This window comes from Pongo pygmaeus, chromosome 2 (assembly GCF_028885625.2).
Source record: "Pongo pygmaeus isolate AG05252 chromosome 2, NHGRI_mPonPyg2-v2.0_pri, whole genome shotgun sequence".
In the NCBI taxonomy this organism is placed as follows: Eukaryota; Metazoa; Chordata; class Mammalia; order Primates; family Hominidae; genus Pongo; species Pongo pygmaeus.
In genome coordinates this window covers 155,163,670-155,182,870 of record NC_085930.1, presented here as the reverse complement: position 1 = coordinate 155,182,870, position 19,201 = coordinate 155,163,670, and the positions used below count along the sequence as shown (strand labels likewise).

Sequence of the window (19,201 nt, the reverse complement as noted above, 5' to 3'; positions counted from 1 at the left end):
CCCTAGAGACAGCGGACGCCACTGTGTTCACAGACTGTAGCAGCTTTCTCGAGCAAGGAGTACGAAAGGCCGGTGCAGCTGTTACCACGAGACAGATGTGTTGTAGGCTCAGGCTTTACCAGCAAACACCTCAGCGCAAAAAGCTGAATTGATCACCCTCACTCAGGCTCTCCAATGAGGTAAGGATAAACGTATTAATGTTTACACTGACAGCAGGTACGCCTTTGCTACTGTGCATGTACATGGAGCTATCTACTAGGAGCACAGGCTACTCACCTCAGCAAGAAAGGCAGTCAAAGAAGAATCCCCCATCTTCAAAGCCTAACAGATCAAGCAGCTCTCCAGTGCACAACCTGCACCCAGGTAAATGCCAAGCAGGGTCCTAAACCCAGCCCAGGCCACCATCTCTGAGAAAACTTGCCAGAAGAAAAGTGGGAAATTGACTTTACAGAAGTAAAACCACATCAGGCTAGGTACGAATACATTCTAGTACTAGTAGACACCTTCTCTGGATAGACAGAAGCATTTGCTACCAAAAACAAAACTGCCAGCACAGCAGTTAAGTTTTTACTCAGTGAAATCATCCCTCTACATAGGCTGCCTGCTACCACAAGGTCTGATAATAGACCAGCCTTCACCTTGTCCATAGCTCAGTCAGTCAGTAAGGCATTAAACATTCAATGGAAGCTCCATTGTGCCTATTGACCCCAGAGCTCTAGGTAGGTAGAACTCATAAACTGCACCCTAAAAAACACTTACCTAATTTTCACCGGTTTTTAAGATTAATTTTTTAAGTCTCCTTCTTTTAGCCCTACTTACAGTAAGATACACCCCTTACTAAGCTAGGTTCTCACCTTTTAAAATCATGTATAGGAAGGCGCCGCCTATCTTGCCTAAGCTAAGAGATGCCCAATTAGCAGAAATATCTCAAGCTAATTTATTACAGTACCTACAGTCTCCCCAACAGCTACAAGATATCATCCTGCCACTTGTTCGAGGAGCCCATCCCAATCCAATTCCTGACCAGATGGGGTCCTGCCATTCATTCCAGCCAAGAGACCTAGTGTTTGTTAAATAGTTTCAGAAACAAGGACTCACTCCTGCTTAGAAAAGACCTCACACCATCAACCTCACAACGCCAACGGCTCTGAAGGTGGATGGTATTCCTGCTTAGATTCATCACTCCTGCATCAAAAAGGCCAACAGAGCCCAACTAAAAACATAGGTCCCCAGGCCTAGGTCAAGCCCCTTTAAAACTGCACCTAAGTCAGGTGAAGCCATTAGGTTAATTCTTTTTATCTACCTCATTGTTTGTTTTTGCCTGTTATGTCCTCTGCGCCTTCCTACTCCTTTCTCTTCACCTCTTTCACAACAGGACATGTATTTACAAACACCACTTAGAAGGCCAGTACCTCCAAGGAAGTCTCCTTTGCAGTTGATTTATGTGTACTGTTCCCAGAGCCAGCTCATACCCATGAAGAACAACACAATCTGCCACTCCCAGGAGCAGGAAGTGTCGACCTTGCAGCAGGATTTAGATGCTCCAGGAGCCAAACTAGATGTGGAAGCTCCAAAGGTGCAGAAAAAAGGACTCCAAAATGTTGATTTTTACCTCTGTCCTGGAAATCACCCTGACGCTAGCTGTCAAGATACTTATCAGTTTTTCTGCCCTGATTAGACATGTGTAACTTTAGCCGCCTACTCTAAGAGATCAACCGGATCTTCATTCCATAACTCGTGCTTCTCATCCTAAATTATGTACTAGAAAAAATTGTAATCCTCTTACTATAACTGTCCATGACCCTAATTCAACTCAATAGTATTATAGCATATCATAGAGATTAAGATTTTATATCCCAAGATTTGATGTTAAGACTGTTCACCATCCAAAAAAATCCTGGTCTCATGAAGCCCACCCAAGCTAATCAGGCCTTTAACTGATCTAGGTGACCCTATGTTCCAGAAACACCCTGACAAAGTTGATTTAACTGTTCCTCCACCATTCTTAGTCATAAAAAAATACACTCTAAAAGGTGCAAGAAAATCTAGATAAGCGCCAACAAAAATGAGAAAATAACATCCCCTGGTATCAAAGCATGTTCAACTGGAACTCATGGCTAGCTACTCTAATCACTAGGTTGGCCAGACCCCTACCCATCCTACTATTAAGTCTAATTTTTAGGCCTTTTATATTAAATTAGTTTCTTAATTTGTGAAACAATGCATAGCTTCTGTCAAACTTACGTATCTTAAGACTCAATATAACCCCCTGGTTATAACTGAGGAATCAACGATTTGATTCCCCAAAAATACAAGTGGGGAATGTAATGCCTAACCTTGTTTTTACTAACCCTGTTTTTAGACTCTCCCTTTTCCTTTAATCATCTACCCTTGTTTCCACCTGAATTGACTCTCCCTTAGCTAAGAGAGCCAGACAGACTTCATCTTGGCTCTTTCACTGGCAGCCCCTTCCTCAAGGACTTAACTTGTGCAAGCTGACTCCCAGCACATCCAAGAATGCAATTAACTGATAAGATGCTGTGGCAAGTTATATCCGCAATTCCCAAGAATTCATCTGATTGATAACACCCAAAGCCCCGAGTCTATCACCTTGTAATAGTCTTAAAGCCCCTACACCTGGAACTGTTTACTTTCCTGTAACCATTTATCCTTTTAACTTTTTGCCACTTTATTTCTGTAAAATTGTTTTAACTAGTTCCACCTCCCCTTTCTAAACCAAAGTATAAAAGAAAATCTAGCCCCTTCTTCGGGGCTGAGAGAATTTTGAGTGTTAGCCATCTCTTGGCCGCCAGCTAAATAAACGGACTCTTAATTCATCTCAAAGTGTGGCATTTTCTCTAACTCGCTCAAGTACAACAAAACCAGTAAAGCCATAGGGATAGGGTTGCCTGAGGCCTTAAGGGTCAAACATCTCCACCCTGAGTATGTTCAGGATGTAAGACATAGAATCAAAGGAGATTATTCTTCTGCTTTAAGACTTAATGTTATTTTTCCTATTGGACTTTGGATGTACCTGGAACCAGTTAACCCTTTTTTTTTTTTTTTTTGCCTATTTCTTCCTTTTGAAAGGGAAATGTTTGCTCTATGCCTATTCCACCATTGTATTTTGGAAGTAGATAACTTAATTTCATAGACTAGTAGCTGGAAAGGAATTTGCCTTGGGACAAATTGTTCCTGGAGTCTCACCAATGTCTGATTCAGATGAGACTCTAGACGTTGACCATTTAAGTTGATGCTCGAGTGAGTTAAGACTTTGATGCTATTGGGGTGGAATGAATATATTTTGCATGTGAGAAGAATGTAAATTTTGGTGGCCAGAGGTGGAATGCTGTGGTTTGAATGCATCCCCCAAACTTCATGTGCTGAAAACTTAATTCTCAATGCAATAGTGTTGTGATGTGGGACCTTTAATAAGTGATTAGATCTTGAGGGCTTTTCCTACATGCATAGATTGTTGCCATTATGGCAGGACTATGCTTGTTATTGAAGGAGTGGATTCCTAATAAAAGGATGAGTTTGGACCCCTTCCTTCCTTCTCTTATATGTTCACTCACCATATGATGCCTTCCATCATATTATGATTGTTATAAATAAAGTTTTGCGCTGCAAAAGAAATAGCACTCAAATATAAAATTCTGTTTTTAATTCTCAGCAAGGCAAGGTACTTCTATATAAGGGTGCACCCTTACAGATGGAGCAATGGTGAGCACACACTTGGACAAGGGAGGGAAAGGGGTTCTTATCCCTGATACATGTGGTCCCTACTGCTGTATCATTCTTCTATTGGCCAGGGTTAGAACTCATAGGTTAAACTAATTCCGATTGACTAATTTAAAGAGAGTGACGGGGTGAGTGGTTTGGTGGGAAAAATGGTTATGAAATGAGTCAGGGTGAAGTAGGTAATCGGAATGAGTCAAGGTGGAGAATGATTTAGGGTGGAGCAGGTAATAGGAAAAGGTTGCTTTACGAGGAAGTTAAGTTTAAAAGTAGAAGGCAAAGAATTGAACATACTGACATATTAATTCTTTGAAGAGAAATTTAGAATTCATATTTAACATGATGTAGTAAGAAGGCCCTTACCAGATGTCAGCCCCTCAGCCTTGGACTTCCAAGCCTCTAGAACGGTGAGAAATAAATCAGGTTTTTAAATAAATTATTCAATGTGTGATATTCTGCTATAGTGACACAAAATAAACTAAGACAATACTTAAATAAAATATATAGTATAGTGTCATAAAAATAATGAGACAGGTAAAAACTAATTGTGGAAATTCAAAGGAGGGAAATAGCCACAGTAACTCATAATTTAAGAAGTCACAAAAATAGCAAAAATATTGGGAATCTAAACATCCTTGAATAAGGAACAATTTCTCCAAACCGGTGACTCTCCAGATATGGTCCCTGGAACAGCAGCATCAGCATCACCTGGGAACATGTTAGAAATGCAAGTTCTCAAGCTCCATTACAGACCCATTGTTGATTCAGAAAATCCACAGGTTGGGGTCAATAATTTGCTTTACAAAGCCCTCCAGGTGACCTTGATGCAGGCTTAAATTTGAGAACTACCACTCTAAATGAAGACACTTTCCTGTAATTTAACAACGTGAGTTATTTAAAAGAATTAGACAGCTCTCCAGATATGCCGGGAATATTTTCAGAGTATGTCGCTAACTATAAACAACAATTACAAAGTAGAGCATACAGTTAGGAGTGTGCATATGTGTGTGTGTTTACAATATGTGAAGTTTTTTATATGCTTTGTATATCTCTGAAAGGATGCATATGAAATTGGAAAAGGATGGGGATAGGGTAGGGCTGGAAGAAGAAATTATTTTTAATTTTATACTCCCATTTGCTTTTTTAAAATTTGTCCCATGCATATGTAATTTCTACTTAAAAATTGATTTTAAAGCAGTTAGAAAATATTATTTTAATGAGTTATGAATCATGACTTAGTCCTCAATATCAAATGAAAATGTGTACCTTTTATATATGTTGGCACAGGATAGAAATATAATTATGTTTAATGCCTGCAGAATCATTAAAAATGAAGAAATTCTATACTCAACCTCTTTCAGAGTTTAGCATTAAAACAGAATGTTTAGGCTAGGCACAGTGGCTCATTCCTGTAATCCCAGCACTTTGGGAGGTGAGGTGGGCAGATCATTAGGTCAGGAGTTCAAGACCAACCTGGCCAATATGGTGCAACCGCGTCTCTACTAAAAATACCAAAAAATTAGCTGGGTATGGTGGCATGCACCTGTAGTCTTGGCTACTCAGGAGGCTGAGGCAGGAGAATCACCTGAACCTGGGAGGCAGAGGTTGTAGTGAGCTGAAACTGCGCCACTGCACTCCAGCCTGGGCAACAGAGCGAGACTCCATCTCAAAAAAAAAAAAAATGTATGTTAGACTAACATGTACTCATTAAGTGTATACTCATTTCAAAAATAACAGTGAGAGAAAAAAGTCATCCATGCACAACTACTGACACATTTCCTCTGAAGAGGTTTTTAAAATTATTATTTTGTTACAGTTTTTAAAAAATCACTTTTAATTATTGTCCACAGGATTTTTCATATTTAGTTACTTAATGTTATTTTTTCTTTATTATAAAAACCCAGCATTTTAAAGAGCTACATAGTAATCCTTAATAGGGGATAATAAGTATTGCCTCTTATTGGACACTTTCTTTGTTTTCACTTTATTTTTTCTGTTCTAAATAGTGCAGTAGTGAACATTTGATGCCTAAAACTTTCTTTTTTTAAGTTTTAGGATTGTTTTGTTTGTATAATAACAGAAGTAAAATTATTAAAACAAAAGATAATAATATTCTTATTTGCTTGCAAAAGGGGTAAATTTGATTATTATCATATATAAATAATATATGAGAGTATTTCCTACTTCCCTCAATTTAGTGTAAGTACAATTTTTTTATTTCTACTATCCAGAATGGAGTTCTAATGAAATCTTTTTAAAATTCTATAATAAGGAAAAGATGAAGAATAAAATTTAATATAACTTAAAACATAATAGTAATGGGTCAACTTCTTTAAAGTTCGAAAAGGATACCAAAAAGCTCTGCATAGAATTTTAGCAGTAAATGGAGCCAGAGATTACCTAGCTTATCTCTCATTTTTCTTCATAAGAAGACTAAGATACCAGTTAAAGTTAGTTAACTAAATTCAAGCAGTTTATTATCCAATATAATTTCCTGTTTGAAGATAATTTGATACCTGTTTACATACATCTTACATCAGTATTACTAACAAATTAATGAATTATTTTATTCTCTAGTCCTCAGAAAATTTGAAACTAGTAAAACATATGAAATCTTGAACAATCAAGGACAGAGAATTTATTTTGCAGGAGAAATAATTGCTTCTTTCGACACCTTTGTGGATTTTCAAGGCCTTTTACTATGACAATTTGTGATGATGTAGGTAGAGATGTACTTATTGCTCTGCATAAGGCTCTGAAATGTAGCTGTTGCTGGAGTAGATGCTGCCTACAAAAGGTAAGTGAATATTTATACCATCATATCAAAAAAGTCTCAATGCTGGACAGTATGATAAAGTCTAAACATTGGGATTGGCTGCAAAGAATTGTCTGGAATGGAAAACGTTAGAGAGATAATTGTATTTTTGTACCACATACCTATAGGGTGAGAATCATCCACAACATTGCAAATTTTTTCCAGGCAATGAAGGTCATAAAATCTTTAGATGTCTTCTATTCTAAACTAAGCATCCATCCAAGGCTTTTTTGTGACCTAAGAAATCTTTGCCTATTGTAAAGTGGCAAAGACTCTATCTCATGTTTCCTATAGAAACTCTATATTTATATTTAAATCTACTTCCATGTTGAGTTAATTTTTGTATCCATGTGAGGAAAGTGTTGCGATCCATTTTTTCCCACTTTAATATTTAGTTGTTTAGACACCATCATTTGTAAAAGACTGTTCTTTTTCTACTGGATTGATTTGGCAACATTTCTGAAAATGAATTGTCAATGTATATGTTTACATATTTCTAGAGTCTACTCTCTTCTGTTATTCTACCTATGTATATACATACAAATATATATACACACACAGAGCTAGGATCGTCAGGACAAAATAGTATTGGCATAATACCAGCTGTGGAGTAAGTCTTAATATCAGGTAGTACAAACCTTCTTAATTTGTTTTGCTTTTGTCAAAGCTTTTTTGGCTCTCTTACTTCCTTCACATTTTTATATAAATTTTACCAAAAAAAACCTATCATGTTAAAAAATTGTGCGGAGATATTGAGGGTATTTAATCAATGGATTAATTTGAAAGAACTGATATCTTATTAATATTGAATCTTCTGCTCAATGACTATGGCATATTTCTCCTTCTATTTAGATCTTCTTTAATAACTCCCAGTAATAGTCATTTTCAGTACTTAGATCTTACAAACATTACATTACAAATAAATTTAATTATTTTATATTTCTAGATACAATTATAAATAGTATTTTTTATTTAAACTTTACATTTTTGTTGCTTGTATATAGTATATTGTATATAGAAAATTATTGCTGTGTTTATACTTACACTTTACTCTGACCTTGCCAAAAATTACTTCTAAATTCTAGTAGCTTTTTTATAGATTCCCTAAAGTTTCCTACAATTATAGATATGAAAATACAGATTTTACTTCTTCCTTTGTCATCTGTATGCTTTTTATTTGTATGTATAAATTTATGAATGTATGTATTTATTGTCTGGATTCTGGAAATCTCAGAAACAGTTTGTTCTTGTCACGTGTTTCACTACATCTACTTATATTTTGAGGCTTGAGGCTTTGTTTTTCCATCTAATTTTGCCTAAAGAATTTGACAATGGTTTTGTTTTGTTTTGCTAGTATACTTGCTCTGTCCTCTTCCATGAGAGTTTTTGGGGAGATTTACAAACCATACCACCATTACCATCATATTGACTTAGCAGTCTTCCTTTACCTTTTAATGGGTAATACTTATATGTGGTAAGAAAAAGGAAAGGAAAGGAAGGAAAGAAGGAAGGAAGGAAGGAGGAAAGAAGGAGAAAGAAGAAAGCAAGAAAGCAAGCAAGAAAGAAAGAAAAAGAGAGAATGGGAGAGAAAGGGAGAGAGAAAGGAAGGAAGGGAAGGAAAGGAAAGTCAAGTCAGAATTCTCTACTTTTCAGAATAGAAAAGGACAGAATATAATGGAAGTATATTCAGGAGAAACAATTTCTCTCAAATGCTTGCTTCCTAAGTCTCCTACATCCCTTTTTAGATACAACTACTAAGTTTCTTATGTATTCTTCCACAGTTATTTTGTGAATATTTGTATAATGTATTACATAAATATAGCATGTTTATGCTGTGTGTATATGTGTGTGTGTTTTAACATAATTAGTAGCATATTCTTCTACTTTTTAAACACATAACAGTATAATTTGAGGATTACATCAATGTTTAGAACTTCTTTTTTCCTTTAAATGGCAGCATAATAACCCATTATATGGATATGCCATAATTTATTCAACAAGTCTCTGTTGAGTCTGATGAACTGAGCTTTAAATAAAAATTGGGACAAAATTTATATCTGCCATGGCAAAGAGTTATGAAAGTGCTTGACATATTGAGTAATAAGCAGTTTTGGATGAGATTAGAGTTTACGTTGTATTTCATGGGCATGGCAATTTAAAAAGTAATTCTCACACATGCCTAAAAAGGAAATTATTATTATCCCTCTTTTGCAAATGGAAAGTAAATTTCAGAGACTTTAGTGATTTGTTCACATTTCAAGCAGTTAGTAAGCAGTGAAGTCAGATCTTAGCTAAGGGGGCTCTAACATCTAAATCCTGGTCTTCTCACTTCTATGTTTATTCTCAAACATGAAGCATCCCTTAAATACAGAAAGTTCTGTCAAAATATACAAAAAGCTCATTTAAGAGGTAGTACAGAACTAAATAAAGTGTTACTTACAAGTCTAACATATCCGGTTGGATCAATATTATATTTTCAATCTTTTGTAGCTAAAAGTTGAAGCTCCACCTGGTGAAACAATTGGATATGTTTATCAATACTTTCATCCATTCTTGCCAAAGTTCAAAATAAAAAACGAGAATAAGGAGGAGGTAATGAAAATTAGAGGCCCATGGTTGGTCTTCAGCTGTCTCAGGATCTAAATTTTAATGTAAGTAATAATGTTTTAATATCATATTAAAATTAATTATTAGATTTTATAATACATATAATTAATGAATATGATTAAAGAAAAATAAAAGATATTATTATGAAAATATTGTAACTATTTGCTATTTTTAAAAAAAATTGGATTACTAATTCACAGTGTCCTTATTTAAAAGCTCTACAAGTTTATGTAGCTTATAAGGCAAGTTTTAAAGGTATCAAAAGTTTGTTATTTAATATCTCAAAGAATATTGACAAAGAAAATTAAACTTTATTTAAATGGACAATGACCTAATCTGGTACTAATTATTGATAATGTGTTATATTAATGTTCATTAATGCAGTTTCTGCTTTTTATAAAACTTTGAAACTCAGTATAATTTTAAAAAATTTTTTTGTGCTTACTAATTTACTTCTCAGATTATAGCCAACATCCAGATAATAATTTGGGAAATTAGCTACTAAACATACTTCATATAGTTAATAAAATTAAATAACTTGTTATATTTATCTAAGCCTGAATATTCTTAAGCAACAGAGAATATTGTATTGGTTTAACATCATAGTAGATGTGCAAAAAGCCATACTTCTCTAACTTTCATCTAAAACATGTTTGTTTGTTTGAATATCTAAAATATCTAGTAAGAAATTTGGATACAGCCTAACTAAAATACTACCTGATTTTCCTTCCTTTCTTAGAATTATGTCAATTCATTTTAGTGATTCTGATTCTTACTGGCATCTGCATATACTGATTAAGTAAAATATACTTAATACATTACAAATTAATTGTTAATAATATGGTTAGTTTGGAAAGTAATAATATGACTACATAGGACTCTATTTTAAGTTAAAAGCCAAAGCAACAGAGTAGACTGTGCATAAAACTCTGGAATCCAAAGCCATTTCTACTGACACCAAATAATAAAATGCTTTTTGTACATTATTTTATATTTCAGAGTATAATACAGCAAATCCTACTCATTGTAATATCTTCAAAACTTTGTCAAAGTTATATAAAACACTTCCTATTTTTTCTGTTTGAAGTGAAACAATTTTAAAGCTGGCACTCTTGGGTAAGCTCCAAGTAAGAGGAGCAAGAAAGGGAAATCATGATTCTGTAAGAAAGTCATCTTTTCCATGAATGTGGACAATCCTTTTAATACTTTTGGCTATGAGTAAGAGGAAAGAGATAAAGTAGTAGCTAGTTACAGGGCCGGAACTAGAGTGAGGCAATTAAGGTGTTCATCTCAGGTACAAAATTTAAGGGAGCAACACAAATCTCAGTATTAAAGGTAAGTGATACCTGAATGCATTGCATTGTTTTTTAAAAAAATTAAAATTAATACAAAAATTTTTATTATGAAATACGCCAAAAAGTTAAGAAAGGAACTGACCATGTACTTGTATTACTTACATCTCTGCAATACCCTAATCCTGTTTCTGGCTGGATGAAGGCACAGGGTAGAAGGGGAAGTGTTTTTCTGAAAAATATGTCATTATCCCTTTGATTGTAAAAGAACAGAGCCAAATGAGAGAAAGTATGGAGATACGACAGAGGCTGAATACTTGATGAACCCGGTTTCTTATTTGGTATGGGACTGAGACACATGTAGAGAATTAGCTTCATATGGAGATGGCCCATTCATCATAACAGGAAGGAGGCAGGAAACGTTGGTATGAATACGTTCTGTTTGTAGGGCTAGTGTCTGAGTGTGAATTCCTGTTCCATAGCTTTTATTTTTTCTGTAATATAAGAGATAAGATATTTTGTTGAGAATAAGGGGAAATGGTGGGTTCAGAGTTCTGAAAAGAAGGAAGAACTTTGGGCATATTTAAAACACTTTTGATATTTCTCGTTTCCCATATTCCTTAGCACTACTTACAAGGCTGTGTATGAGCAGCCCTGCTAACCTCTCTGGTCCCACTAATTTTCTGCCATTAGCCCACTCCCTCACTTCACTCCAGCTATGCTCCTTCCTAACTTGGGGCCTTTTCACATGTTAACTTTCTCTGGAATTCTGTCTGTCTTCCTATTTCTCTTGTCACTAATTCCTTCTGGTCCTCTAAGTCTCAGCTTAAATGATGCTGTCCCCAAGCAGCTTACTCTAAAACCATGCCCCTACCATTTGTGTAGTCTGCTCATTAGCTCCCAGTTATACTACATGATAGCACCCTACCCTTCCCTTATGGTCCTCATTACAAGGCAGGTAATATGATTCATCCCAGGTTTGTTGTTTTATATTTACATGAGTATCTCTTATTCTGAAGGAATTAGTATGAGTTGGTATGAGAAATGATGCTCTAGGAGGTTTAGATAAGTAACAGAGAAAAAAAAATGAGGAAAAAGTAAAGGGAACCAGAAAATAAAAGCACTTATGAAAGAGTTGGGAAGCTGTGTAATGAGCTGAGAAGCTAGTGGTTTTCATTTTATAATGAAATTCATTCTCAAATTAAAGCAAATTATATGAATTAAGTATATATGTGTGTATACATAGACATAGAAATAGATATAATCAGTTGTATACAATTTGAAAATCTACTTTTAGATAGGAATTGCCTATAAATTTTACCAGGCTATTACGTGTCCATGTTGCATATTTTGTAAATTGTTGGGTACGATCAGTATGATTATAACTTATCAAGGTCATAATTAATAAATTTGGTACAGGAATAACTTCTTATCTCATAGATTTTTCTCCTAAGATTATATATTTTTCAATTTTAGTTATTGACTCTGGATGAGGAAATGGTTATTAGAAAGATTTCAAAACAGTACTCTGGATTTGTAAGGGGAGTATTAACCAATGGTGAGAAATTTGGGATCCAGTTTCCATTTGATCTTGATGTTAAAATTAAAGCATTGATGCTTGGAGCACCTTTCCTCATTGTGAGTCTATTTTTACTCTATTTAGCTGAAAATTATATTTTCTGAGATTATCATTGCACTTTTACTAATATTTCTCCTTGAATCATCTGAATCAACTGCAAATTGTGCCTTTCTGGTCATCCTCAGTCCCCAAATGATATCATGGATTCAGTATTCACATTGCAAAGGAAGCAAAAATTAGAGTGCCCTGGAAACATGATGATTCAGGTTTAAATCCTTTGCCTTCATGAAAAATCAGACTGTCACTGAAAACAGTAAAAATATGGTTCATTCAGTGTGACTTATAGTTATCTCTTACAATGTAAAATTTATTAATACATGCTTGTTATACTTTATTTAAATGGTAATATATTTTTAATTTGGCAACTATAGATATTATTTGATTTAGCTCTATCTCTTGAGCAATACAAAGACCTTAAAAACATTTTAATTCTAATCTCTTTCTCACAACTTATATACTTTTGTTGACTAGTGTTTTAGTTTTGCTTCTTTTTAAATTCAGAAACTAAATATTTGCTATTATTTTATTTTTCTAACAAAATCACAGATATGTTTAGCATTTTATTTGCTCCTAAATTTTATTGAATTTTAGATGATCCCTCTAAGGTTATGTTCCTTTTTCCTAATCCTCACTTAATGTCATTGTATTAGTTCATTTTTGCACTGCTATAAAGAAATACCCGAAGCTGGGTAATTTATAGAGGAAAGAGGTTTAATTGACTCACAGTTACACATAGCTAGGGAGGCTTCAGGAGACTTACAATTATGGTGGAAAGTGAAGGGGAAGCAGGCACCTTTTCCACAAGGCGGCAGTAAACAGTGAGTACAAGCACGGGACATGCCAGATGCATATAAAATCATCAGATCTCCTGAGAACTCACTGGCTATCACAAGAACAGCCTGGGGGCAACCGCCCCCATGATCCAATCACTTCCCTCCTTCCCCACTTGGGGATTACAGGACCCTGCCTCAACACATAGGGATTATAATTCAAGTTAAGATTTGGGGGGAGACACAGAGCCAAACCATATCAGTCATCAATAGGTTCTCAGAAACTGCAAATTTAAGCACAATGATATAGAATAAAACTAATTATTTTTGTCATCAACATTATAACAAAACAACATTTAACAAAGTGACATTATTTGTAAACCTTCTGTAATAACCAGTTGATAGACAGAAATTGTTAAATTGGGCTGGGAGCAGTGGCTCACGCCTTTAATCCCAGCACTTTGGGAGGCCAAGGCAGGCGGATCACCTGAGGTCAGGAGACCAGCCTGACCAACATGGAGAAACCCCGTCTCTACTAAAAATACAAAATTAGCCAAGCAGGTGGAACATGCCTGTAATCCAAGCTACTCGGGAGGCTGAGGCAGGAGAATCGCTTGAACCCAGGAGGCAGAGGTTGCGGTGAGCCAAGATTGCACCATTGCACTCCAGCCTGGACAACAAGAGTGAAACTCCATCTCAAAAAAAAAAAAAAAGAAAAGAAATTGTTAAATTGGATTTTTAAAGTATCTGTAGTCTCTTTTAAAAAGACAAACCTAAATTAATGACCAAAAAATTGAAAGAAAGAGAATATGGATAAATACTAACCACAAGAAAGCTAGGGAAGCTAAATTAATACCAGGGGAAAAAAAAAGATATTAAGACTCCAAAAAGTAGAAACAAAATGGGTAACTACGATGATAAAGCTTCTATTCAAACAAGATGTAATAATTCTAGACTTGTATGCATGTAATATTAACTTCAAAATATAGAGACAAGTGTTAAAAAGTTAGAATGACAAACCTATCATCAAAATGGGGAATTTACTCACATCTCTTCATTTATACTAGATATAAGAGACAGAACATTAGTAAAGTTATTTAAAATTTGAACAACAAAATGAATAAGCTTGATTAATGGTCTTATTTAGAACTTTTTTTTTTTTTTGAGACGGAGTCTCTGTTGCCAGGCTGGAGTGCAGTGGCACAATCTCAGCTCACTGCAACCTCTGCCTTCCGGGTTCAAGTGATTCTCCTACCTCAGCCTCCCCAGTAGCTGGGACTACAAGTGCATGCCACCACGCCCAGCTAATTTTTGTAGTTTTAGTAGAGAAGAAGTTTCACCATGTTGGCCAGGATGGTCTCAATCTCTTGACCTCATGATCTGCCCGCCTCGGCCTCCCAAAGTGCTGGGATAACAGGCGTGAGCCACTGTGCCCGGCTGAACTTTTTACCAAACAATTAGATAACACACATTTTTCTCAAATAAATATTGTTTACAAAAATTGATATAATAGTGGGCCAAGAAGCAAGTCTCAACAAATTACAGAGAATCATTATCATTTAGACCTTAGTGTATGAGCAAACGAGACTCAATCAGAAGTTAATAAATATTTTTAAATGTTTTATACATATAGAAATGTAGGCCGGGCGCAGTGGCTCACGCCTGTAATCCCAGCACTTTGGGAGGTCGAGGCGTGTGGATCACGAGGCCAAGAGATCGAGACCATCCTGACTAACACGGTGAAACACTGTCTCTGCTGAAAATACAGAAAATTAGCCAGGCGTGGTGGCAGGCACCTGTAGTCCCAGCTACTCGGGAGACTGAGGCAGGAGAATGGCATGAACTCAGGAGGCAGAGCTTGCAGTGAGCAGAGATCGCGCCACTGCCCTCCAGCCTGGACGACACAGCGAGACTCCATCTCAAAAAAAAGGAATGTAAATAACACAATTATTTTTTAAAAAGCCATAACAAAAAGTTTAAAATACTTTAAAATATGTAATAAAATATTACATGTCAAAACTCTATAGCTATAAACAATTATTGAAGAGAAGAGAAAACTTAATAAGCTAAATTAATTAGCTAAAGCTATAAAGTTAGAAAAAAAAAAAGAATAAATCCAAGGAAGCATAATGAGGGAGATATTGAACCATTAAGCAAACAAAAATAAACAAAGAGTACCCATACTTAGACTCTAGACAAAACAGGTCTTTCAAAGCAAGAAAATCATAAAGTAACAGACTACTAAATTTAAATAGTTTAAATTTCTGTACCCCATAAAACCTCATAATATTAAATATTTAAAAGCAAATAATAAGGAAAATATAGGAAATAAGGAAAATAATAAGGAAATACACAACAAATATGACCAAAGAATAATGTTCTTACATTAATAAAAATGATATTTAAATAAGAAAAATATCAAATACTTAATGAAAATGTACAAATATTATGAAAAATAATTCAAATAACCATCAAAAAGGGAATAAAAACCACTAAACTTAAGAAAGCATTTCCAAAAACACACAAGAGAAGCAAAAAATAAAAGATAAAATACCATTTTTTGTTTATCATATATTAAAGTTTTTATTTCTAATGATGTGTGCTCAATGCTGATGAAGATTTAAGGAATAAGTTCTCATGAGCTATAGGTACAACTTTTAGAGGAATAAATTAAAAACATTTGTCAAAAATTTATGTTCTTCCAGATGCAGACAAATAATTGTGTACAATCTTTATAGTAACCAGCAATGTACACTCTATGTAGCAAACTTCCCTCAAATAAACAGCAAAAATTAAAACAACATAAAATGTGTGAGTATGAGGCTTACTAAATACATTGAGACATCTCTAGAATAGAGTAATAAACAGATATTAAAACAAACTAAAAAACTAAATACTTTTAAGGACCTTTAATGACACAAATACTCAGAATATTTTATGCAGTGAAAAAAGCCAGGGTATAAGCATATTATAACAGCAATTATGTATGTCTTGGAGGAATTTGTACCAAAATACTTGGTAGATTTTGGGATTGATTGAAAATATAAATTTTTTCCTTCTGTTTTCCTCCAGTTTTCTAAAATGAGTATGTGAACGAAAAAACATACATAAGTAAAGTGAGGTAGAATTAGTTGCTGATCTCTAAGGGCCTTTAGAGATGCACAAGTCTATTATTTTGATGTATTTAAGGACAAACAGTCATTCTTATACCCTTGGAAGTTGGTTCCTCATGGGTCTGCTCCTCAGACTTCTGCTTTTAATGTTTTGTGATCGTTATTATAATACAGGGACCTTAAAAAGCATTCTCATGTCTAATGCCTGTAGTTGTTTCTACTATTAAACCAATCTAATTGTATTTATTTTTCATTTTCATTCTAGGACTACATGTATTTTGAACTGTGGCCATAAGAATTACCCTGAAAGAATATATCAGAGATTACTGGCATTTATTTTTGCCAGCCCTCAACAAAACTAAGCAACTTTCACTGAAAATATCTAAATAAAGTTTTATTTTACTAAAACTATCCATATATATTCTTTCTGCATAATAAACTATATCAAAAATGTTTAACTTCAAATAATCATTGTGTTTAGCTTAGGATTCTGTTGTATAGTTCTCCTGTTCAGAACCTGGCTCACTCATGCATTATGAGTCAATTATCAGATTGGTTGAGACTGTCTCATCCCAGATGGCTTCATTCACATGTCAGGCTATTGGCTGAGGGAATGGGGGCAATAGGTCGCATATTTTTCATCATGTAGGAGGCTAGCCAAAGCTTTTACACATGACTGTGTTACAAAAGCAACAAGAAAGCAAGTTCAAATGTTCAAGCTCATTTCAAGCCTCTGCTTCTATTATGCTTAGTAATATCCCATTGACCAAAGCAAATCACATAGCCAAGCTCACATTCAAGGGGTGGAAAAATAGACTCAATTTTTAAATAAGAGTTGCTGCAAAATAATGTTGCCTTTCTTCCCCCAACACAATTTATCACTGCCTTCTCTCTGGTTCCAATTATTTACATTCTCCCCAAACTCAAAATATCCTTAACCCTCTCAGGACTCCCAACAAGTCTCTTTCAATTACAGCATTAAGCTCAAGTCCAGTATAACGTGATGTTACCTTTTGTAAATGTGAGTGAGGATACTTGGATGCAGCTTCTCTTGATTCAGAGCCTCGAAAACAAAAAAGACTCACCTTACATGTAATAGTGAGCAAAGGTCAAAATAGCCACAATGAACAAATAAAATTCATGTAGTAGTCACTGGTCAATAGAAATTATAGAAATCAGAAGGAATATGTTTCTAGTTCCCCTTATTCTGGGGACAGAGAAAATTCTGCTCCCTGGGAGTGGCTTTCTAGTCCATTGTTCTACTCAGGTCTCTGGAATTTTGGCTCTGCCTTCTGAAACACTTTTTTTTCTTTTCTAAATGAAATTACCATGTTTTTAGCTGAGTAGCTTTTGTAGGCTTCTATCTATCTATGAATATTGGAAACAGAGGTCTCTTCATTTTAAAATGTCTTAGTCTCTTTTAGTTTATGCTTATACAACTCTTAAAAACTGTGGATTTCTACTTATGAGATTTAGTCTACTTCATTGGAAAAAAGTCACATCCACTATTCTTTTTATTTCTTTCTCTGGACTTACTCACATCTAGCTTAGCTTCTTTATATGATAGGTGGGTTGCAAAGGGAGCCAGAGAACACATCCTTAATGAACAAGCACATTTCAAACCTCTGCATCATGTCTGTTAACCCCCCATTGACCAAATCAAGTAACATGGCTAAATCCCCATTCAAGGGATATTGAAAGAGATCCCACTTCTTGATGAGAAGATCTGTAAAATATTGTGGACTTTTTTTCTTTTTTCAAACAATCTAGCACGCTATTTAACAGGTGATTTTTTTAATTCACATTACCTATGAAATACCTTTGAATTTGGGATATTTTCAATTATATATCATTATTGAATTAATTAAAATATTTATGATAATTCATAGGTATTATTGGTTTCAATGAATGATAATATCCGAAGACCAGGTCATCCTACATCAGAACTACACAGACGCTCTCTTAAAGATCAAGAGAGATAAAGACTTGGTGAAATATAATAAAATGAGTCCTGGATGCTTCCACAGAAAAGCTACTCTTCTTTCTTATAAAAGTATCTGGATAGAGCAGCCCTAATTATACAAGTGTTACCATGTAATGTTTTGGATAAATCCTCCCCCTGTGGTTAGGATTTCTGTCCACAGAACAAAACAGATTTTTGTTTGCAAAAGTTTATGCTTAAAAGGGTATAGTCTAGGTCATTCTAGAAAGACATGGGATCAAAAATTTAAAGCCATCAGAAGTGGCTCACTCAAAGGGAGAGGGAACAGACTTGAGGCACATATTGCCAAGGCGCAGGGATCTGTCCCTTACTCCTCTTCAGAGATCCAGAGGCAAATGGACCCACATGTATGCCTGAAGATGTTTGTTAGGTGCACTGTCCTGGTAGACTCACATAAAGAACCTCATACTCTGGGGTGGCCAGGAGGAAGTGGAAATTCCTGCCTTCCAGGGGACTACAAGACCCTAGCCTATAAGCTTACCCCAGTTCTCCATGCTTTGTAACATTTCTTAGGAATCTTTTAGGACATTTTATTGGGAAAACAGCACACACCACTTTTTCTCAAGAAAAAAAATTTAAAAATCATAAAATGCAATTTCTCATAAATGAGTGAAAAGAAACTGGAATCAAAATTAATTTAAACAAGAACATAAATAACATGATATTTTCTGCTACAGAATTCTGGGAAGCAATCTCATTTCTAAATTATATGTCTTGTTCCCAATTTATTTTATGAAACTTCCCTGCCTACATCCCCTGGAAGACAGAACAACTTTTCCCTCTCTATGCAGATCTGACAGAATCAGGGTTTGGAATATAAAATTAGAGAATTTTCATTACAATGCATGATACATACTGAATGCTTAGTATATATTAGACAGTGCTATTACAGTCATGTTCAACTGAATGCTGATAGTTCAGATATTCTATGCTCACACAGAACATTTGCATGTGAAGAAAGTTAGAAATTTTCACACACTGTTTTCTTGTTTGTTTGCCCCCATTCATACAGATTAAAACTTTTTTTAGAGGAAGAAAAGTTTGGTTGAAGTTGTTAACAGAATTTTTTAATGGAACATTTTATGCTTGTTTTTTGGTCAAGCTTGCGAACACTAAGCACAAAACATTAAAATTTCATTGTTCACGTTCCAGAACACAGTTCTAAACCATTTATGTAGGCTGTGTTGAAAAAAATAAAGTTGTCCTCAGCTCAATTATGCCAATA

General features: G+C 34.9%; 1 protein-coding gene across 1 annotated transcript; it reads left to right on the top strand.

Moving 5' to 3' along the window:
- The first annotated feature begins 197 nt into the window (after window positions 1–197).
- LOC129032935 (phospholipid scramblase 1-like) lies at window positions 198–16,269 on the top strand. Its single transcript, XM_054480860.1, is given in 7 exon segments — window positions 198–363; window positions 6,316–6,384; window positions 6,387–6,535; window positions 9,044–9,185; window positions 9,188–9,204; window positions 11,929–12,090; window positions 16,240–16,269. Coding segments are annotated over 7 exon segments (735 nt in total).
- Window positions 16,270–19,201: the final 2,932 nt, after the last annotated feature.